Genomic DNA, 16,553 nt, shown 5'->3' on the forward strand with positions numbered 1-16,553 from the left:
GATGATATATAAACACCGTGTAGATTATGTAAGGTATGAGCATACTTATAGCACAAGAAGTCAATCCCAAAATCAAATAAAAACGCCGAAAATACAGAAAACAATTTCTCAAAAACATGCCTCACACGTAGGTATACGATTATACAACGCCTTACCTCAGGAGATAAAGCGTGTAAGTGACCTCAGACATTTTGTCAGAAAAATAAAAAACACAATTCTTAATTCTTGAGTTGTACTGTGCTGCATTCATCTCTGTCGATAGGGGGAAGAACAAAAATAGGGGGGGAATCAATAAAATGGGGAGAAAATAATAAAAAAAGGAAATAATAAATAAGAGAATATGTGTGTATAATTATAAGCTAGTGAAATGAAAATACTAAAATGGGTTCATGTATATTTGTTGATTTTGAAACTGTTTAGATGTAATGATTGTTACTGTCAGGCACAAACCATTGGTTTAATTGACAGTATTTCTTGAAAATTATTGTACTAAATTTGGTAAAATAATTAACATTGATTGATTGATTGATTGATATCTGAAGGGTGTTTTTTTTAGAGCTATAGAACTTTAAATTGCAATAACACAACGATGGATTATTCGATTGACATGAATATTATTTATCCGCAAGATAATCTTGAGGAATTACAATTTACTTATGATTTCAGGCATATGACCGCCACGGCTGGCTCGGATGTAGTCCAATCTGGACGTCCAATTTTCGATTACTTTTTCCAACATTTGTGGCCGTATATCGGCAATAACACGGCGAATGTTGTCTTCCAAATGGTCAAGGGTTTGTGGCTTATCCACATAGACCAAGCGAGCTGTGAGGGTGAATAAGTGCTTGTGTTCGATGAACACGCCAGAAGCCTTGACACTGAACGGGGCACTGAATCGCCTTAGCGCTTCAACACAGCAGCTTTCTGCTCCACGTCTGGGTCACCACTTTGGTTTAGTGGGGCACTGCCACCCCGTAAAGAAACCTAAAAGAAACACTGTACTCGTTGATTTTTATTCTTTATATTTAAGATCTCATAGTTTCAAAATTGTGGTAGTGACTGCGACATAACCTAACCTCACTTGAGCTGCATCATAATCTCAACTGGAAAATCGAAAAAAAAGAAGAAAGAACGGACGGGAAGTCAGGAGCAGTCGAGCGTTCGACATTCGTGCGCCGGTTGCGCCCTTGGACTCCACATATAAACCTATATACAGTTATGCGGTCGGCAAGTGTGCCTTTTGGCGCCTGAATGAACGAGGGCTCATAAGCTCCTTCAGCTTCAGTGCTTTTTCATTTATTTTTCTTTAGCACGTGAACGTTTCAGTCGCTTGATCATTATTTACTTACACAGGAGCTTTCTATAATGAAACAAAACAAACAATTCAGAGATCTTTAATTCCTTCGAATTGCGATGATATATGTAAGGTAGAAGAAGAATTATTTATCTACTATAATCAATAATCATAGATTGTAACACACCAATTGTCAGAATTCTCGTTTGTTGAGGTTATGTATTTTGTTTTTAAATTTAAACTGCAGAATTAATTATCAGCTTAGCTCTTACCTTTTACCTTAGACTAGGGAGACAGGGAGTAATAAAATGAATTCCAATTCAACTGGCAAATTATTAACCCTTCAGTTTGGCCATTATTCAAATTTTGTAGGAACTCATTGGTGGAATGTTCAAGAAAAGTCATTTCAGTATTCAGTTGATTCCAAGCAAGATATAAATCACGATGTTCTTTTTCGCGATGGTATCAATGCTAAGGTAATATTTTTTTTAGTAGATTGATATTGATTCAACTATTTCACATATCAATATCTAGTAAAATTCTTTGAAAATTTGTTAGTAACACAAATTAATTTCCCCCTGCTATATACAACACTTCTTTAATGCGATTTGTTGAAGTTAAGCAAAAAAAAGTGGAATTTGAAGAAAATTCTTTTTTTTTTCAAGTAAAAACTAATATTTTCACCATATAGGGCCTAGAAACATATACTCCTCGTCTATTATTAGTGGATTTGAAAGGCAGTTCCGGAGTATTGCCAGCTGCTTCTGATTTATATGATGATACTTCAGAATTTCAAACGGATGATGTCCAATGGGATGCCGATAGAGTTGAAGTAAAATCCGAAGAAAAATTGGAAAAAAATAAGTTTCAAGAAAAGTTAGATAATCCAGATCCCAATAATGAACAAACTGAATTTGATTTTGATAAAAATGTGAAAGTATGGTCGGACTACCTATATAGCAGATTCCATCCAAGAACATTAAATTTGGTCAAGGATTATCAACATAATAGTAATTCATTCAACTCATTTCATATGGGAAATAAGTTATGGCATACTGACCAATTTCAGGATGAATTTATGGATAAAATAAGAAATTATGTTGAAGAATGTGATTATTTTCAGGTAAGATAAGTGCAATTTTGGAATATAGATAGTGCAAGATATCTATTCTAGATGTATATTTTTCCTAATAGTGTAGAAAATATTTTCGTTTTTGATTCATTATTTTAATTAACAATAAATATTTAGAAAATTACCATTAAATCTAGGAAACATTTTCCTATTTCTTTTCTTATGTACCAAAATTATCTCTTAAATTATTTGCACCAAATTTCCGTGAGTACTGAATTGATTCATTTTGTTTCAATTATAATGATTTTCAATAACGACTTGAAAAGAGTTTTTCGTTGATATCTCTATCCACAACCAAACCATTTATAGATTTATAGATTATAGATTAAAATGTAGATCAATATTTGTTAATAATGCTATTCAAATTGGGACCCCAGATAATAACCTCTGAAATAATTTCTTTATAGGGATGTCAAGTTTTGCTAGATGCATTTGATGGATTTTCAGGACTGGCAACATCTTGCATTGAGGATTTGCATGATGAATATGGAAGATCTATTATTGCTTTTCCTTTAATTCCCTCTTTCTATGAAGATTACAATCATAAAAATGAAGAACAAAGAATGCAGTCAATAAAATATGATAGTAACAGAGTTTTGAACTTTGCTTTCTGTTTTGATACCTTGAGGGAAGTAAGTTCCCTATTTGTACCCTTGTGTACAGGTGAAAAAGGTTGGAGGCAGCCAGGAAATGAGCGAGAGTTTAATCATATACAATACAATGTATGTAAATAATACTATAACAAAACTTTAGTGCTTATAAGCAAAATGCCAATAACTTAAGCCATTTTTGTCTTCTATCAGGAAATAATTATAACATTTTATTCAACTACAATACATTGAAGTAACTTTTGAAATTATAATGACATTTCACTTTTATTCTTCTTATTATCTATAAATAGTTTCATATTAGAATCGAACTATCTTTGAATCTATCAAACTATTATAGTTCGATATTAGTTTGAAGTGATCTAGGAGGTTGATATATACATATATATATATATATATATATATATATTTTTTTTTTTCAGCCAGAATTGTATTATCATTCAGGAGCTATATTAGCTGCTGCTCTGGACACCATCAGTTTAAAATATAGGCTGAAATCTGGAAATTATACTCTCAAAGATTTGTGCAAGGATCTGAGTCATAACAACAGGATAGCTGCGGCAGCTAGCTTGACTCTTCCATTCTCTTTGAATAGTGATTCCGACTTGATACAATGTTTGGACAACTGGGAAGGCCCTCTTACTCGATGCATTACACCTAATTGCACTCTTGGTGAGATATACTTTTGAATTTTTGCTTTCTTATTTAAGGAAACAACTGGCTCAAATATCTGTTTTTGTTTAATTCTGAGTCAAAATTGGTCTTAAATGGCCCTAATGAAGATTTTGAGGTCAAAATCTATTCTGTCTGTCCAGGCACCATGTACAGAATAACTCCTCAATTATTATTATTATTCAATTATTTTTTCATAACTATAAGCAGTTATGAGCTCAATTCACATTTTTTTACGTCAATTTTTGTTTATATTGAATAAACTTGTATCTATCTACATACATCTGAATGAAATTTCATTTTCTCAATTAAAAAAATATCCATCAGACTGAACTGTAAATCAGAAATCAGAAGTAAATAATTGATGAAACAGACTTTCTTGCAAAATTGGAGGATCTTATCATCTTGTGATTGTAAATAAATATTATTGTAAAATTTCGATATCTCCAAATTTATCCATCAGATTTAATTGGAATTGAGTGTATATTTGAAGTTCATTGATAAATAAAATAATCAGTTTTTCAATTTGTTATCACCTGAACACAGGATATCTTTCAGAGAATGGACCCCTCAAGCAGGGATAAATCTTATACATTTATAGTATGACCTTTCATTTCCCAAATAAAATTTCTCCATAAAAGTATTGAATAATATATTGTTGAAAGTATTACGCCGTTCTAAGTTTTCATAGTATGTTACAAGCCAGGAAGTTTTGACTAAATCTTCATATGGAATTTTGTGAAAAAGTTACAAGAATACAAGTTTGAATAAAAGTGGAACGGTTTCTGACTTGTTGATGTGCTTTTCTCATTTTATATATGTTTTTATTAGTCTTCCTAAAAATATCTAGTGTTGTATTGAAATCAAGCATGCTTTAATAAGAAGTCACTATATATAATAATTTTTTTATTTATTCGATCATTTTGTTTTGAAAATATTGGGAATCAAATAGGATTATTCCTTGAGCTATTTTATTTTGACCTTTATTCAAAGTCTTGAGTGTAATGTTCTCAAGTCCAATATTCTCTTCAAATAGGTTCTGAAAGAATGGTACAGCTGTACACTTTGAGAGGTATAAAAGAAGAAAGACTGAAAAAACCTTTATCAAAAGCAGGACCACAAAAAGATCTTCCTGCCTATAAATGCAAGAATGTTGAGGAAATGTTAAAGTTTTATTTATCTTGTACAACATCTTTATCACTGAATGACGTGACAACAGTTACCAATAGCTTGAATGTGGGGGAACCATACCCTAAAATATTTGATGAATTTGTTGGATCTGATGGAAGTATTTTAGGAAACCCAAGATCTTCTTACATTGGTAAGCATTTCTATGGTAGAGGAAGTTTTGTGATGACAAAGGTTTGCTCTTTGATTTCGAAATATCTGCTTTAATTGCTATAGAAATTTGATAGTTTTAGGAGAGTAGGGATTGAAAACATTGAACATTGTCTGCAACTATTATGAATACCTTTTCAACTTTTATCCAACTTTTTATTTAATTAAACAAAATCAAATGTTTTCACAATCTGAGCATAATTTAGGAAATTAGAACATACATACAGACTGACAGAAAAATTGTTTGTGATCTTTGCCCTTCTTTTTCTTCTACAATCAGTTTTTTATTGTATCATACAATATGCTGTACCAAAGTTCATATGTTTCATTATATAGAACGTTCCAACAAGGTACACCCCTTTAGAAACACAAACTGACATGTTCTTTGAAATTTTTGATAACACGTCTGCTACTGGCTTACAGGGGATGTCAATTTTTTTTGTTGGAAGGGCCTGTATGTGTTTGCAATCACCATGATAATGATAATTCGGGGATATCAGGTGTGTTAGTCGATATCAATGTCCACTTGATTCACCATGAAAATGAGTTCAAAACGAATTTCAACGTATCTGTGCTCTAGTGAACTTCTCCATGTGTGTTTTGAAGTACCATTTCATTAATAAAATAATCATTTCAGATGTTCAAAGTGTACCAGTTTTAACAGGATTGCATAGTGGTTCAGGTTTAGGCGAAATGTTAGAGACTCTCCTCAATGAGACAAAAAGAATAAATATATCCAGATTTCATCATTTCTCTGATCTTGGTGTTGACAAAGATTCTTTTATGGATACTGTACACAATTTAAATAATTTTAAGGAATGTTATGAAGAAAGTTATTATCTGTAAGAGAACATAATAAATTTTAATTATTTTTTAGTCTATTCTGGTTTCAATGTGAAGGTTTCACATATACCTCTACCCAATATGCGAAAGTTCAACATTTCAAAAAATTTATTCAATAATTGTCTGCGAAGTTGAAAGCATCTACCATAAGGTCAAATTACACTCAATACAGAAAAATGTTGATATTCCAGAATATTCTAAATTACCTAAGTGCTTCTTTGACTAGAATCATGAATATACATTGAAAAAAACAAACATTTTGTCTGATGAACAAATCAAGGCATTTATTACCCAAGCACCCGAACACAAAAACACGAGGCATGTCCCAGTTTTCTAAGCTTTTGATCCGAATACCTGATAGCAAAACGAACAAGCAAGATAATTTCTAGTAAACAAAACTTATATTATGCCACTTTGAAGAAAATAAGTTGCATGCCGTTCGAAAAATTTTAAAAGTTACCAATTTTTCTTTAAATATTTGAAAAGGAAACGATGTGGGGCGGAAAGCTGCAACGTTGGAGCGCTGAGGCGACTCAATGCACCGCTCAACGTCACGGTTTCTGGCATGTTCATCGGACACAAGCGCCCATTGCACGCTTAGGCTGAGCCTTGCATTTCCACCCTCAGTTCGCTAGCGCTATCTCCCCCCTAAATATACCTGCGCACCTCCTCCTCTGGTAGGTCGTCGGTGTTGGTGGATGAGTGTGTAGTGAATCTGTCAGCCCGAGAGGTGGCGTTATGGGCGTCGTGCTACACTTGAATGCGACCCCGGCTGGTTTAAGGGAGCCGCTGCGTTGCATCAGAGTCACCTCTCCACGATAGTGTGAGAGGGTGTCTTGGGCAGAGATCGCTGGATTGCCTAACTGAAGAATCCACCAGCGAACTTGGGAATAAACAGAAACACCGTGATCCCTTGAGAGAGGGCGCACCTACCCAAACTTGGCTCGAGAACGTCTCGCCAATATATTGATATTACATCCCAAAATAACTTGCCAGCACTGTATGTATCTATCTACATAATACATGTATAAAATATATATTCAATAAATGTATGTTCTTGATGTGAGTTAGCTTTAAGCGTGAATTTCTTACTACACCCAGCAAACACGTTACATCACTTGGCAGTTTCGCGAAGTCTCAAATTGCACATTGACAGATATCTTCATTGCGATTACGCATACTTGTTCTAAACATATTTATTTTGCGACATTGCTTTGTTAACAACAATTCGAAGATGCAGTAATAATAATTTGAGGATATTAATAAATAACCACAATGCCATCCCCATAGAAAGTGGTAAATTAGTAGTTAAAAAGTTTACCATCGAGCGACTTCGCAACGAAGTCTTTTTGAGAACTACACAATGTTAACATGAATTGGATGATATTTCAAATCCTTTTTGAGTGGGTCACGTTATGTTCCCAATGTGGCTGTTTATTCTGGTGAATGTAATAGTAATACTTTGCACATTAATGTGCAAATTGATTGGATTGTTGAAAATAATAATTATTATTTTCAATTATCCATCTGTGGCACTGAAATATCCAGCCCTCAAAGAGTCCGACGAATATTTATTTATTCTCCTTCATCTGGATGTAATAAACAAAAACAAACGATTCAGAGCAATCCGAGAGGTCGTCGGTGAAACCAGAAAGTGATCCTAATAGGAGCATTTTTGCAACAAAATACAGATTACGTATTCACTTGGTCCGTTTTCTGGCTGATCGAGCGATATTTCGAAAACTACAATAGCTATAGGCTTCCCGTTTTTTCAGTTTTATTTGTGCGTTGGTGTCTGCCATGTGGCTGGTGATATAGCTATATCACCAAAAAACCAATAAATTAAAATATATATAGTATTTTTTTATAAGGGGTCAAATGAAGACCGGCTCTGTTTGTTAATTTTATTATTTTATGAGAGATAATTTCACTTTTTTGTGACGTTTGTTTTTTTATATTAGATTGAATAATTATTTATTATATGGATGTTTCATTACTTCATTTTCCATTTCCAAATTGTATGTACAAATTTCTACAGGATTACTTTTGTGATATTCATAAAATAGTCCCTTTGGCACTATACAGTGTGTTTCCAAATTGTATGTATGACTTTGTACAAGATATTCTACACATCAAATAAATGATATTCTATATAGGAATCCTTGTCCGAATTTGAACAATACAAGGCATTTGACCTATATTAAATATCATTTATTCAATGGGTAGAATATCTTGTACAAAGTCATACATACAATTTGGAAACACACTGTATAGTGCCAAAGGGACTTTTTTATGAATATCACAAAAGTAATGTTTTGTGGGGATTACAGATTCCTGCGTTACGGTCATGGTGGCGCTGCCAACCAGGTTAACGCTTCCCCCAACAGAGGGCGCAACAATCTACTTAAGCCTCGAAGTAAGCATCTTAAACGGAGATAAGCCGAGGATAGGCAGGTAGAGGCCTAGTTAGAAAACCATTAATTTTTCCCGATAACTAGGAGTAGGCAGATTGAGATCTAGTTAGCGGATGTCCCGTTATTGTTATCCCGAGGTAAATCAGGAGTAGGCAGATTGAGGCCTGATTAAACCCCACCATCGACCAAGTCGTCACGCTGTCCCAAAAGTTATATTAAATTCAAAATTTTATCTTATATGGAAGTCAGTATGTGTACTCTATGTGTAGTGAAAAAAAGAATAGTATTGAGAAGTCTAATAATGATATCCTAATGAAATCATAATCGAACTTCCTATTGAAATTGATATAATGTTCTCTATGTGTGGTGAAAAAGGGAATGGAATATAGAGATATCAAAGAGACCTCGCATGAAACGACCCAATGTGGTTATTAAAAAGACATTTATTGACTCAAAAACTTCCATAAAAGTGACAACAAATGGATGTTTTTTTGGGGATATTTTTTCATGTCTCAATTTGAACAACACAACGACTTGAAATGCGTACATGATGTCGCGGACATTTCGCTGCAAATGCGAGCGGGAGGCAATGTTTTTAATACATCGCATGCGAGCTTTTAGTTGCAAAGTTACTTCCATGGTACTTCACAGTTACCTCCCAGTGTTTGCTGGGCAGTTACAAGTGTAACAAGCGCAGATCCAGAGGATCTTGGGACTGGGGGAACGCCTCCCCCCCAATGGCACTTTCTGTACCGAAAACAGGACCACTGATGAAATCAACTGTTTGGCGAAATATTATTAACTGACTTCAACTTATCACCGTAGGATAGATAATATCTCTCCTCGCATTTCGAAGATGTTCCCTCTTATTATTTTGTTGTTTTTGACTTCAAAATATCTACTGAGTTTACAAAATTTTCTTAATCGATATACAAGTCTGCAAATACTCTTGTTTGGGAAGTTGAATTGATTTATCGCCGAGTTTCAGTACCTCGTTGAACTTTTTATTGAAAATAAAGTATAAATCCACATGTAACTACATTTATAGGTGCGAGTTGACTGTTCTTCTGATTTTCCCGGGATTACGATTTATAAGCTTCGACTTCTCTCGAAACGCAGCATTTATATAAATAGCCTGATTCATAAAGTGGATACTCTTTAGTGAAAAGAAATGCTCCACCAAACTGAGGTTATCAGAAATAATCGAATTGAGAAAAATCAAATACTCTTTATTCTGTTGACGATACATTGAACATTCACTTTTATTTGTTTCATAACTAATTATTTAGCCTGGGCTTTTATTATTTGACATTTATTGTTAATAATTGAGAGAGGATCTCGGAGATCATGAAGCTTTCTATCTGCTATTCTCAATTTTGAATCCATTCATAAATTTGACAGCACACTCGTAGAGGAATAGGAACTGGTTCTGAAAAACAAATTTTTGTAGTACAGTGCATTCTATAAATAACTATAACAAGGTATCTGAATTATGATACTATAACGAATTCGCAAGCCCTACGCCACTGCCTCTTTCTAGAAGGTACCGGAGGCACCGAGAGCTCGATAGAAAGATCAAGACGCTTCTAGAGAGAGATGCGGGCGGTATATAACCAATCGATGCCGCAGAGCATGGCAGTGCGACGGAAAACGGCGCTCAGTGCCGTACACTCAATTAGATATAAGTTCTAGAAATAAATTAGTGTAATAGTTGAAATAAATCATCTGTAAATAGTTATTTATAGTTGTGTACCTGAAATAAATTAGTGTTAGCCAGAAATACCGATTTAATTAACCGAAAAACGTTACAATACAAATAAGTGTATAGTGAGTCTCCAAAGTACGGCGTAACGACGTTTCGAAAAAACCCTGACAAAGTTATAATTTTGAGCTAGGGGCATTTTGCTGCGCTTAACACTAGCTGACGAGTGCGTTATTGCTAATTATATCTGTGAATTGAGAAATTGGTCAATTCTTCATCTAAAAGTGTTTTCTCACTCCGGGGTTTGGCGCACTAGAGCCTCACGCCCCCGCTATGGCTGGAGCACTCCAAACCATAGAGTATAGAATGTTCTAAGCACCAAACTGTCAAGTTAAACGTAAACAAACCAGTGTTCTACAGCTGTCTCGTACTTTATGCGAAGTAACGGTTTGTTTCTCTCTCACAGCTGTTAGTGCTTGCCGCCCCTCAAATTCGGGGGTGCATCAAGGGAAAGGAGAAGGTAGTGCGAGGGATTGACGCTCTGTTTACTGGAACAGTAAGAATGTGGACTGATACGGTTCTGACTTCTGAGCTATACCCACAGATAACAGAGTAGGCTATACCGCGGAGCTCCAAACGGTGACTGGAAAGCACTTAGTGAGTCGAACCTTATCGTTTGAGGGCATTCACGTCCCGAATTTGAGAATTACATCCGTGACGAAATTAAAGAGCCATCCGTTCAGGCAAACGATCATTCAAAAAAATTATTTTAGTTTTACTCTTTACCCAACTTACCTCATCAGTTATAAATTGTTTTCGGTTGTGACGGATAGTCCTCACAGCAAGGCAGACATCACATTCGTGTTCCAGTTTCATTTGCTCTATTATGAAAGACATAGCAACATATACACCAGATGCAGTCACCCCGTCGCTGAAAATAAATATTGTAGAATTATCAAACTCTCTGAAGGAATGATTGACTTACAAGCATGTCACTAGTATGTTTGAAAAACCTCTGGAAATAGTGTATGCTTCTTCGTAGAACGATAACAGCTCTTCACAACAGTTATGAAGCATGGCATTCGAAGGCCAAGATTTGAAGGCAACAAGTACAACTTCAAGCTTTTCCGTCTGGGGACAACAATAAGGATTTTATAATATTCAGAATGAATTATACTGACTAATAGGGAACAGGAGAGTGAAGGAATGGACATCCGCTCAATTCTGTGCAATACTAAGCAAAATTCGTATTGAAAATTAAGAGGGATGACCACCACGTGGTTTTTCGCGTATCAGTCAAACTTTGGTACCTTTTCATTTCCCCTCTGGTGATCCTGCGATGTCCAAACTTCGTACGGTGTTCTTATCGAAGCAAATAAATAGAGGACAGCATTGTACGACGAATTTGAGGATAAAATAATTTTATCTCTTTTGTACATAATGATTTTCAGTAAATTTTTTTTCACGAATATTTCAAATTTATATCAGTGTTTTTAAAAAAGTACATATCATCAATTTTTCCGCGAAAAACGAAAAGTAACAAAAATATATTTTTTTCATTCGCAAATCAATAGTAATTTACGTAACAAGTCCGGAAAATAGTTTTTTTTTGACGAATAGACAAAATTCCAGGACGCCCGTCCTGGAAGTCTTTGAGTCCAAAAAAACCATTTTCGGGCGTGTTGCGTACAATATTTTTTTGGCAACCGTATAGAATAACAAATCAATGAGACGACACATTTCTTTTATATACATTTTAATTCTTATTCAAATTAAACAGAACAGAAAATACCACATATTAGCAGAAACATTTTAACTCTTATTTATATTAATATTTATATTAAAATTCGAGCAATTACTAATATTGAAAGGATTCAATTTGTTTGAAATGCCTGGTATATTTAAATTCCTTTTGTTGAAGCCAAAATGAGACGGCAAAGTTTCCGTTTCACATTGATTGTTTTCTTCAGATGATTTTTGAATGGTCTTGGAATTTTTATTATCCTTCAGCCACATTAGTAGACTTGCAGCCACCGTGTCTCTTCAAATTTGTGATGTTTCCACCATTGTCAGCAAATAACGTCGACGTGATTCTTTTCCGGTCTAGTCCGGGAAGTACGTACTTTCTGGACTTGGCCGGGAAATGCTACTTTCTCAGAGAAAAAGCACTTCCCGGACGATTGCCGAAAAAAATATTTACTTTCTTCCACGTAGATTAAGTGATAACCTCATGAAAACCGGTGATTTGTAAGAAGAAATATTTCTTATTTCGTTTTGAACTGAGCAACCACGTGGTTGTGTTCCCTCGGAAAAAACGCTACAGTCGACGCCACGCAGCGGTGACTAGACCCGATTGGCCTAGTAATGTACTTAAATGTAATTATGTAAAATTTGACACATAATAAATTATTCCGTTATAGGAGAGTTCAGAGTGCCAACACAATAATAATGAAATATAACCATGAAATCTGTATGAAATTGAAATATTACCTCACGATTATGTTCTACAATGTATGGTAGAATGAACGGATTTTCCACATAATTAGAGAAATAATATAACCACATATGAACTATTGGTGTGCTTTTCTTTCTGACTTTAAAACATGAAGGCTCTGCGTGTTCAAGGATGTGTTATATGAGTGGGATTAAAACGTAAATATTTTACCTGTACTTTGTTTCTTATCCATACGTTCAGAGAAAACTGATCGTAACACTCTAATTCCATGACATCGACGAATTTAACCACTAAATAATCGATGGGTCGAAGTTCAGGGTCATCAACTGTTGGCCAAAATTTACAACACGTCTGAAATTATAGGAAAAATTTACTATAAATAGGTGTCTATTTGAAATTTAATGTGATGGTGGCCATGTGACGTCATCCATGACGACACTACACCTCTTAGAACTATAGTTAACAAACCTACACCTGATCAGTTACTTCCTCGTATATGTCATTATTTTTAGATCAACCTTATTTCAAGAGAGATATTGCAGATCATTTTCGACTAGTACTGTGTATGTATGCTTATTTATGGGAACAAATTCAAATAATTTCATCTCACCGTATTCTGCAAATCAACTGCGTTCAGAGACAATATAACCTTAACTTTCTTCTCGGTTACTAATCTCCAAAAATCTCCTAAAGTGTTGGGCATGGGTTGTTGAGTTACAAAGAAACGACCAGGACATCTAAAGCCATCTACGTAGACTGCGTTTATGTAGGAAGATGTCTCGTCCTCTTCTGGATATTTGGAGAGGATAATTCGTCCGTGATGTTCTGTAATAATAATATAATTTAACACGTCAAACTAAATACAGATATGAAAATGAGAAATGACCGAAAGGGTATGTTATCGAGTATGGTTCAATTCTTATCAAGAAAGTCCTTAGAGCATCTTTGTACTTCTTTATGTCAGATATCGACTGGATATCTCTTGGTAGTTTGTTATAAAGCTTGAGGCACATATACTCTACATTTCTCTGAGACAGCGTGAGATAATTTTTCCGAAATAAATTATTTTCAGCGCATCTCTTATAATTTCTGTATTGATAAACTTCAGTTACCATTAATTTCAACAAATACTCATTTTTCCCTATAGAGACAAGTTATCAAATTATTCTGGTTGATTTTTTTCAATAATAAATCTTTGACATCGGTTCAGGAAACAATTTAGATACCTACATGCAATACATACCTATATTACCATGATCAATAATTTTATGCAAAGCTATTCACATAAAATTTTGCATGAATAAGCTTAATAAAATTGATATCGGTTTATGCCCTTTGGGGAACCTAACCTTAGCATTAAGTAGGAAAACTGCCAAAAAGATTTTTATAATAACTTAATTTACTTATCACACTATTGTACGATTTGTAATTAAATATTGAACTTTTCCGAAATTCGAGGCTTTATTGTAAAAACTGGTTATACATTTATGATTCAAAGTATTTTCCATCGCAGGGCACTACTTTCTACCATCTTTCGAGCAGAGTACGAATCTCGCATTGAAAAAACTGGTCATCTTTGAAAGCGATCCACGGATGGATCCAAGATTTACTTCTTTATAAGACCGGAAGTGCCGGTCAGCCGGACCGAAACAATTGGTAGTCCGAGGAAGCAACGTCTGCAGAATACGGCGGGTGGGGTAGGACTTCTCATTTCAATGTTTCTTGACCACTTTCGCAACATGGGGTCGAGCACTGTCATGCTGTAAAATCACACATCATATCTCTCGTTGTATTGCGGCCAAGTGACTTTCTCTGCTCGGCTCAAACGCATTAATTTCATTCGATAATGAACGCCTGCGATTGTTTCAGTCGGTTTTAACAACTCATAATATACTACGCTGAACTGGTCAAATCAAATACTGAGCATGACCTTAGAACCGTGAGTATTCGGTTTGACCGTCGACATAGGAGCATGGTCGGGATATCTCCATGATTTTTTGCGCTTGGAATTATCGTAATGAACCCATTTTTCGTCTCCAGTAACAATTGATTGAGAAATCCCTTCTGTCTTTGCCCTGCAAGCAGTTGTTCACAAGCAAACAAACGCCGTTCAACATGAGCTCATGTTACATCGTCGACATCTTAACAACTGTCTCGAGCACCTGATAATGGCAAGTTACCTTGCCGAAATGCATAGTGCATGATTTAAATATGTATAGTGGGGTAGACCATTTGTTTATTCATACCTATAATAAAATTTTGTTTGTTTTGTGTTATTGTTTGTGAAGTTTTGTTTTCAATATACGTAATTCAAAATTTTATGATTCAAAAAAATTAATCCAACAACAGGAAAACAAAAATAACCTGTCTATTTTTCTCTCTTATGGAGGAAAGAATTATATCATTTCTTTGGTCAGTTGAAAGCTGCTTTTCTAATGAACTCCTGAAAGTGAGTTTATTACATTTAAACCAGTAGGTACTAATATAGATGTTTTAATATTTTTTCATTCAATTTTTGATTTCTCAGAGCAAAAAAACATTCCAAAGAAACGAAGTGAATAATATGATAATAGACCACAGTTTTCTTTACCTGGAATTATTTCTTGAATTCTATTTTTCTCTGGATAGTTGGTTAATAACTTATCATCAACTGCTATAGTCCTCATTGCCTGATCTTGCCATTCTGAATCCTTAAGAAAGTTCATTTGAACTTTGTATTGTCCATTCCTTATTAGTTTTTCCACTTTTCTGTTCAAGTCGTTGCATGGTATGCTGGTTCGGGGTCCCATCAAGCATTCTAAGACAATCAAATGTGCCAATTTGTATTGCTCAATGTTGTCGACCATATTTGCCCTCTGATCTCTGAGATTTCGAAGATTGCTCAATATATTCACAACTCCCTTTCCAGCAGCCATTCTCAAAGTAATGTCTGCTAACAGTATTGTGCCTGTTCTGCCAACCCCAGCACTGTAATTTTAATTATTGAAATGACACAATCATAGTAATAGTAGACTTCAACAGAGCCGTATCTAGGTACTATTGCACCTGTGGCAATTTATTAGACAGCGCCCCCCCATTTTCGAAAATTTTTTTTCTTCCATTATATCGTCTTATAGTATTTTTTGTTCATAATTTAAGTCATATATTTCCGTTAAAGTTTTAAAATAATAGGTACACAATATTATTCGGGAATATGTGAATAGTTTTTTGAGTCTCCAGATGACTGTTAAAAGTTTTTAATTTTTTTTTACATTTATTTTATATTTGTACCAGTTCTCAATATAAGTAAATATCGTTTTGAAATCTATCTATTGGATAAAGTTGAGGTCGAAAATAGTTCCGACCTCCACAATTTAGGCGTATTATATGTTGATTTTTTTTTCTCAAAAACCGTGAATTTTAGCAAAAAATTGCGAAATACATTATTCGTTAAGAATGGATCAGTCTATACAAAATTGATTTTCTCATTATAAAATATGGAAAAAGAAAAAGTTATTGCGAAACAAGCTTGAGGGGTGGCTTCTTCTACCCCTTGGAATCATAGAAGAACACCAACAACAATTTTTTCAAATGCCTTCTCGCCCGCATAAAATGTCAGCTTAATTTCATTTTTGTGAATATTTTGGTTTTCAAGAAAAAATTAAAAACTGTCTTTTGCGCGATTCCTTTAGGAGGCTATTATTGACAAGCAATCATCCCATAATTTTCAATCAGCATTAATTTTGAACGCCTGCATGGATCTTCATGAATATTTAAGGGAATGGGTAGATACAGGCCTATACTAATTCCCTCAGATTCTCATGGAGATCCATGCGAGCGATCAAAAGTTTACCGATTGAAAGTTTTTGATAAAATACATAAACCAGACTGTATCTCTTAAACGAATAGGACATATTTCGAACACTGATTCAGACTCGACAAAATGTCTGCCCTGGAAGCCTGTACAATCATTAGTGAAACACCCCGTATACATGAAAACCGAGTTGTGATCTTTCGAATTATTTCGCCTGGTGCTCCAGTATTTTTTTTTATATTTTTGGGTGCCCCTACGGACCTACGCCCATGCAAGTGCCACATTTGCCACGCCCTAGATAC

The 16,553-nt window shown here is 34.6% G+C and overlaps 2 protein-coding genes across 4 annotated transcripts in view; one reads left to right on the plus strand and one right to left on the minus strand.

Annotated features, from left to right (window-relative positions):
- The first annotated feature begins 412 nt into the window (after positions 1-412).
- LOC123682666 (protein misato) lies at positions 413-5,923 on the plus strand. Its single transcript, XM_045621417.1, has 6 exons — positions 413-1,770; positions 1,986-2,417; positions 2,834-3,148; positions 3,457-3,706; positions 4,743-5,027; positions 5,682-5,923. The coding sequence occupies exons 1-6, from the start codon at positions 1,603-1,605 to the stop codon at positions 5,888-5,890; spliced, it is 1,659 nt and encodes a 552-aa protein (XP_045477373.1). The 5' UTR covers positions 413-1,602; the 3' UTR covers positions 5,891-5,923.
- A 3,591-nt stretch (positions 5,924-9,514) lies between these two features.
- Positions 9,515-16,553, minus strand: part of LOC123682604 (receptor-type tyrosine-protein phosphatase mu-like) — a 59,965-nt gene continuing 52,926 nt past the window's right edge. For all 3 annotated transcript variants that reach the window (XM_045621345.1, XM_045621338.1, XM_045621354.1), the window contains 6 exons: positions 15,049-15,425; positions 13,069-13,283; positions 12,669-12,809; positions 10,989-11,134; positions 10,799-10,934; positions 9,515-9,730 (listed from right to left, as the gene is read on the minus strand). In XM_045621345.1, the coding sequence (XP_045477301.1) occupies positions 9,659-9,730; positions 10,799-10,934; positions 10,989-11,134; positions 12,669-12,809; positions 13,069-13,283; positions 15,049-15,425 (1,087 nt within the window). In that variant the 3' untranslated portion in view covers positions 9,515-9,658. The remainder of the gene's footprint in view (positions 9,731-10,798; positions 10,935-10,988; positions 11,135-12,668; positions 12,810-13,068; positions 13,284-15,048; positions 15,426-16,553) is intronic.

The sequence above is a fragment of the Harmonia axyridis genome, chromosome 1 (genome assembly GCF_914767665.1).
Source record: "Harmonia axyridis chromosome 1, icHarAxyr1.1, whole genome shotgun sequence".
NCBI lineage: Eukaryota > Metazoa > Arthropoda > Insecta > Coleoptera > Coccinellidae > Harmonia > Harmonia axyridis.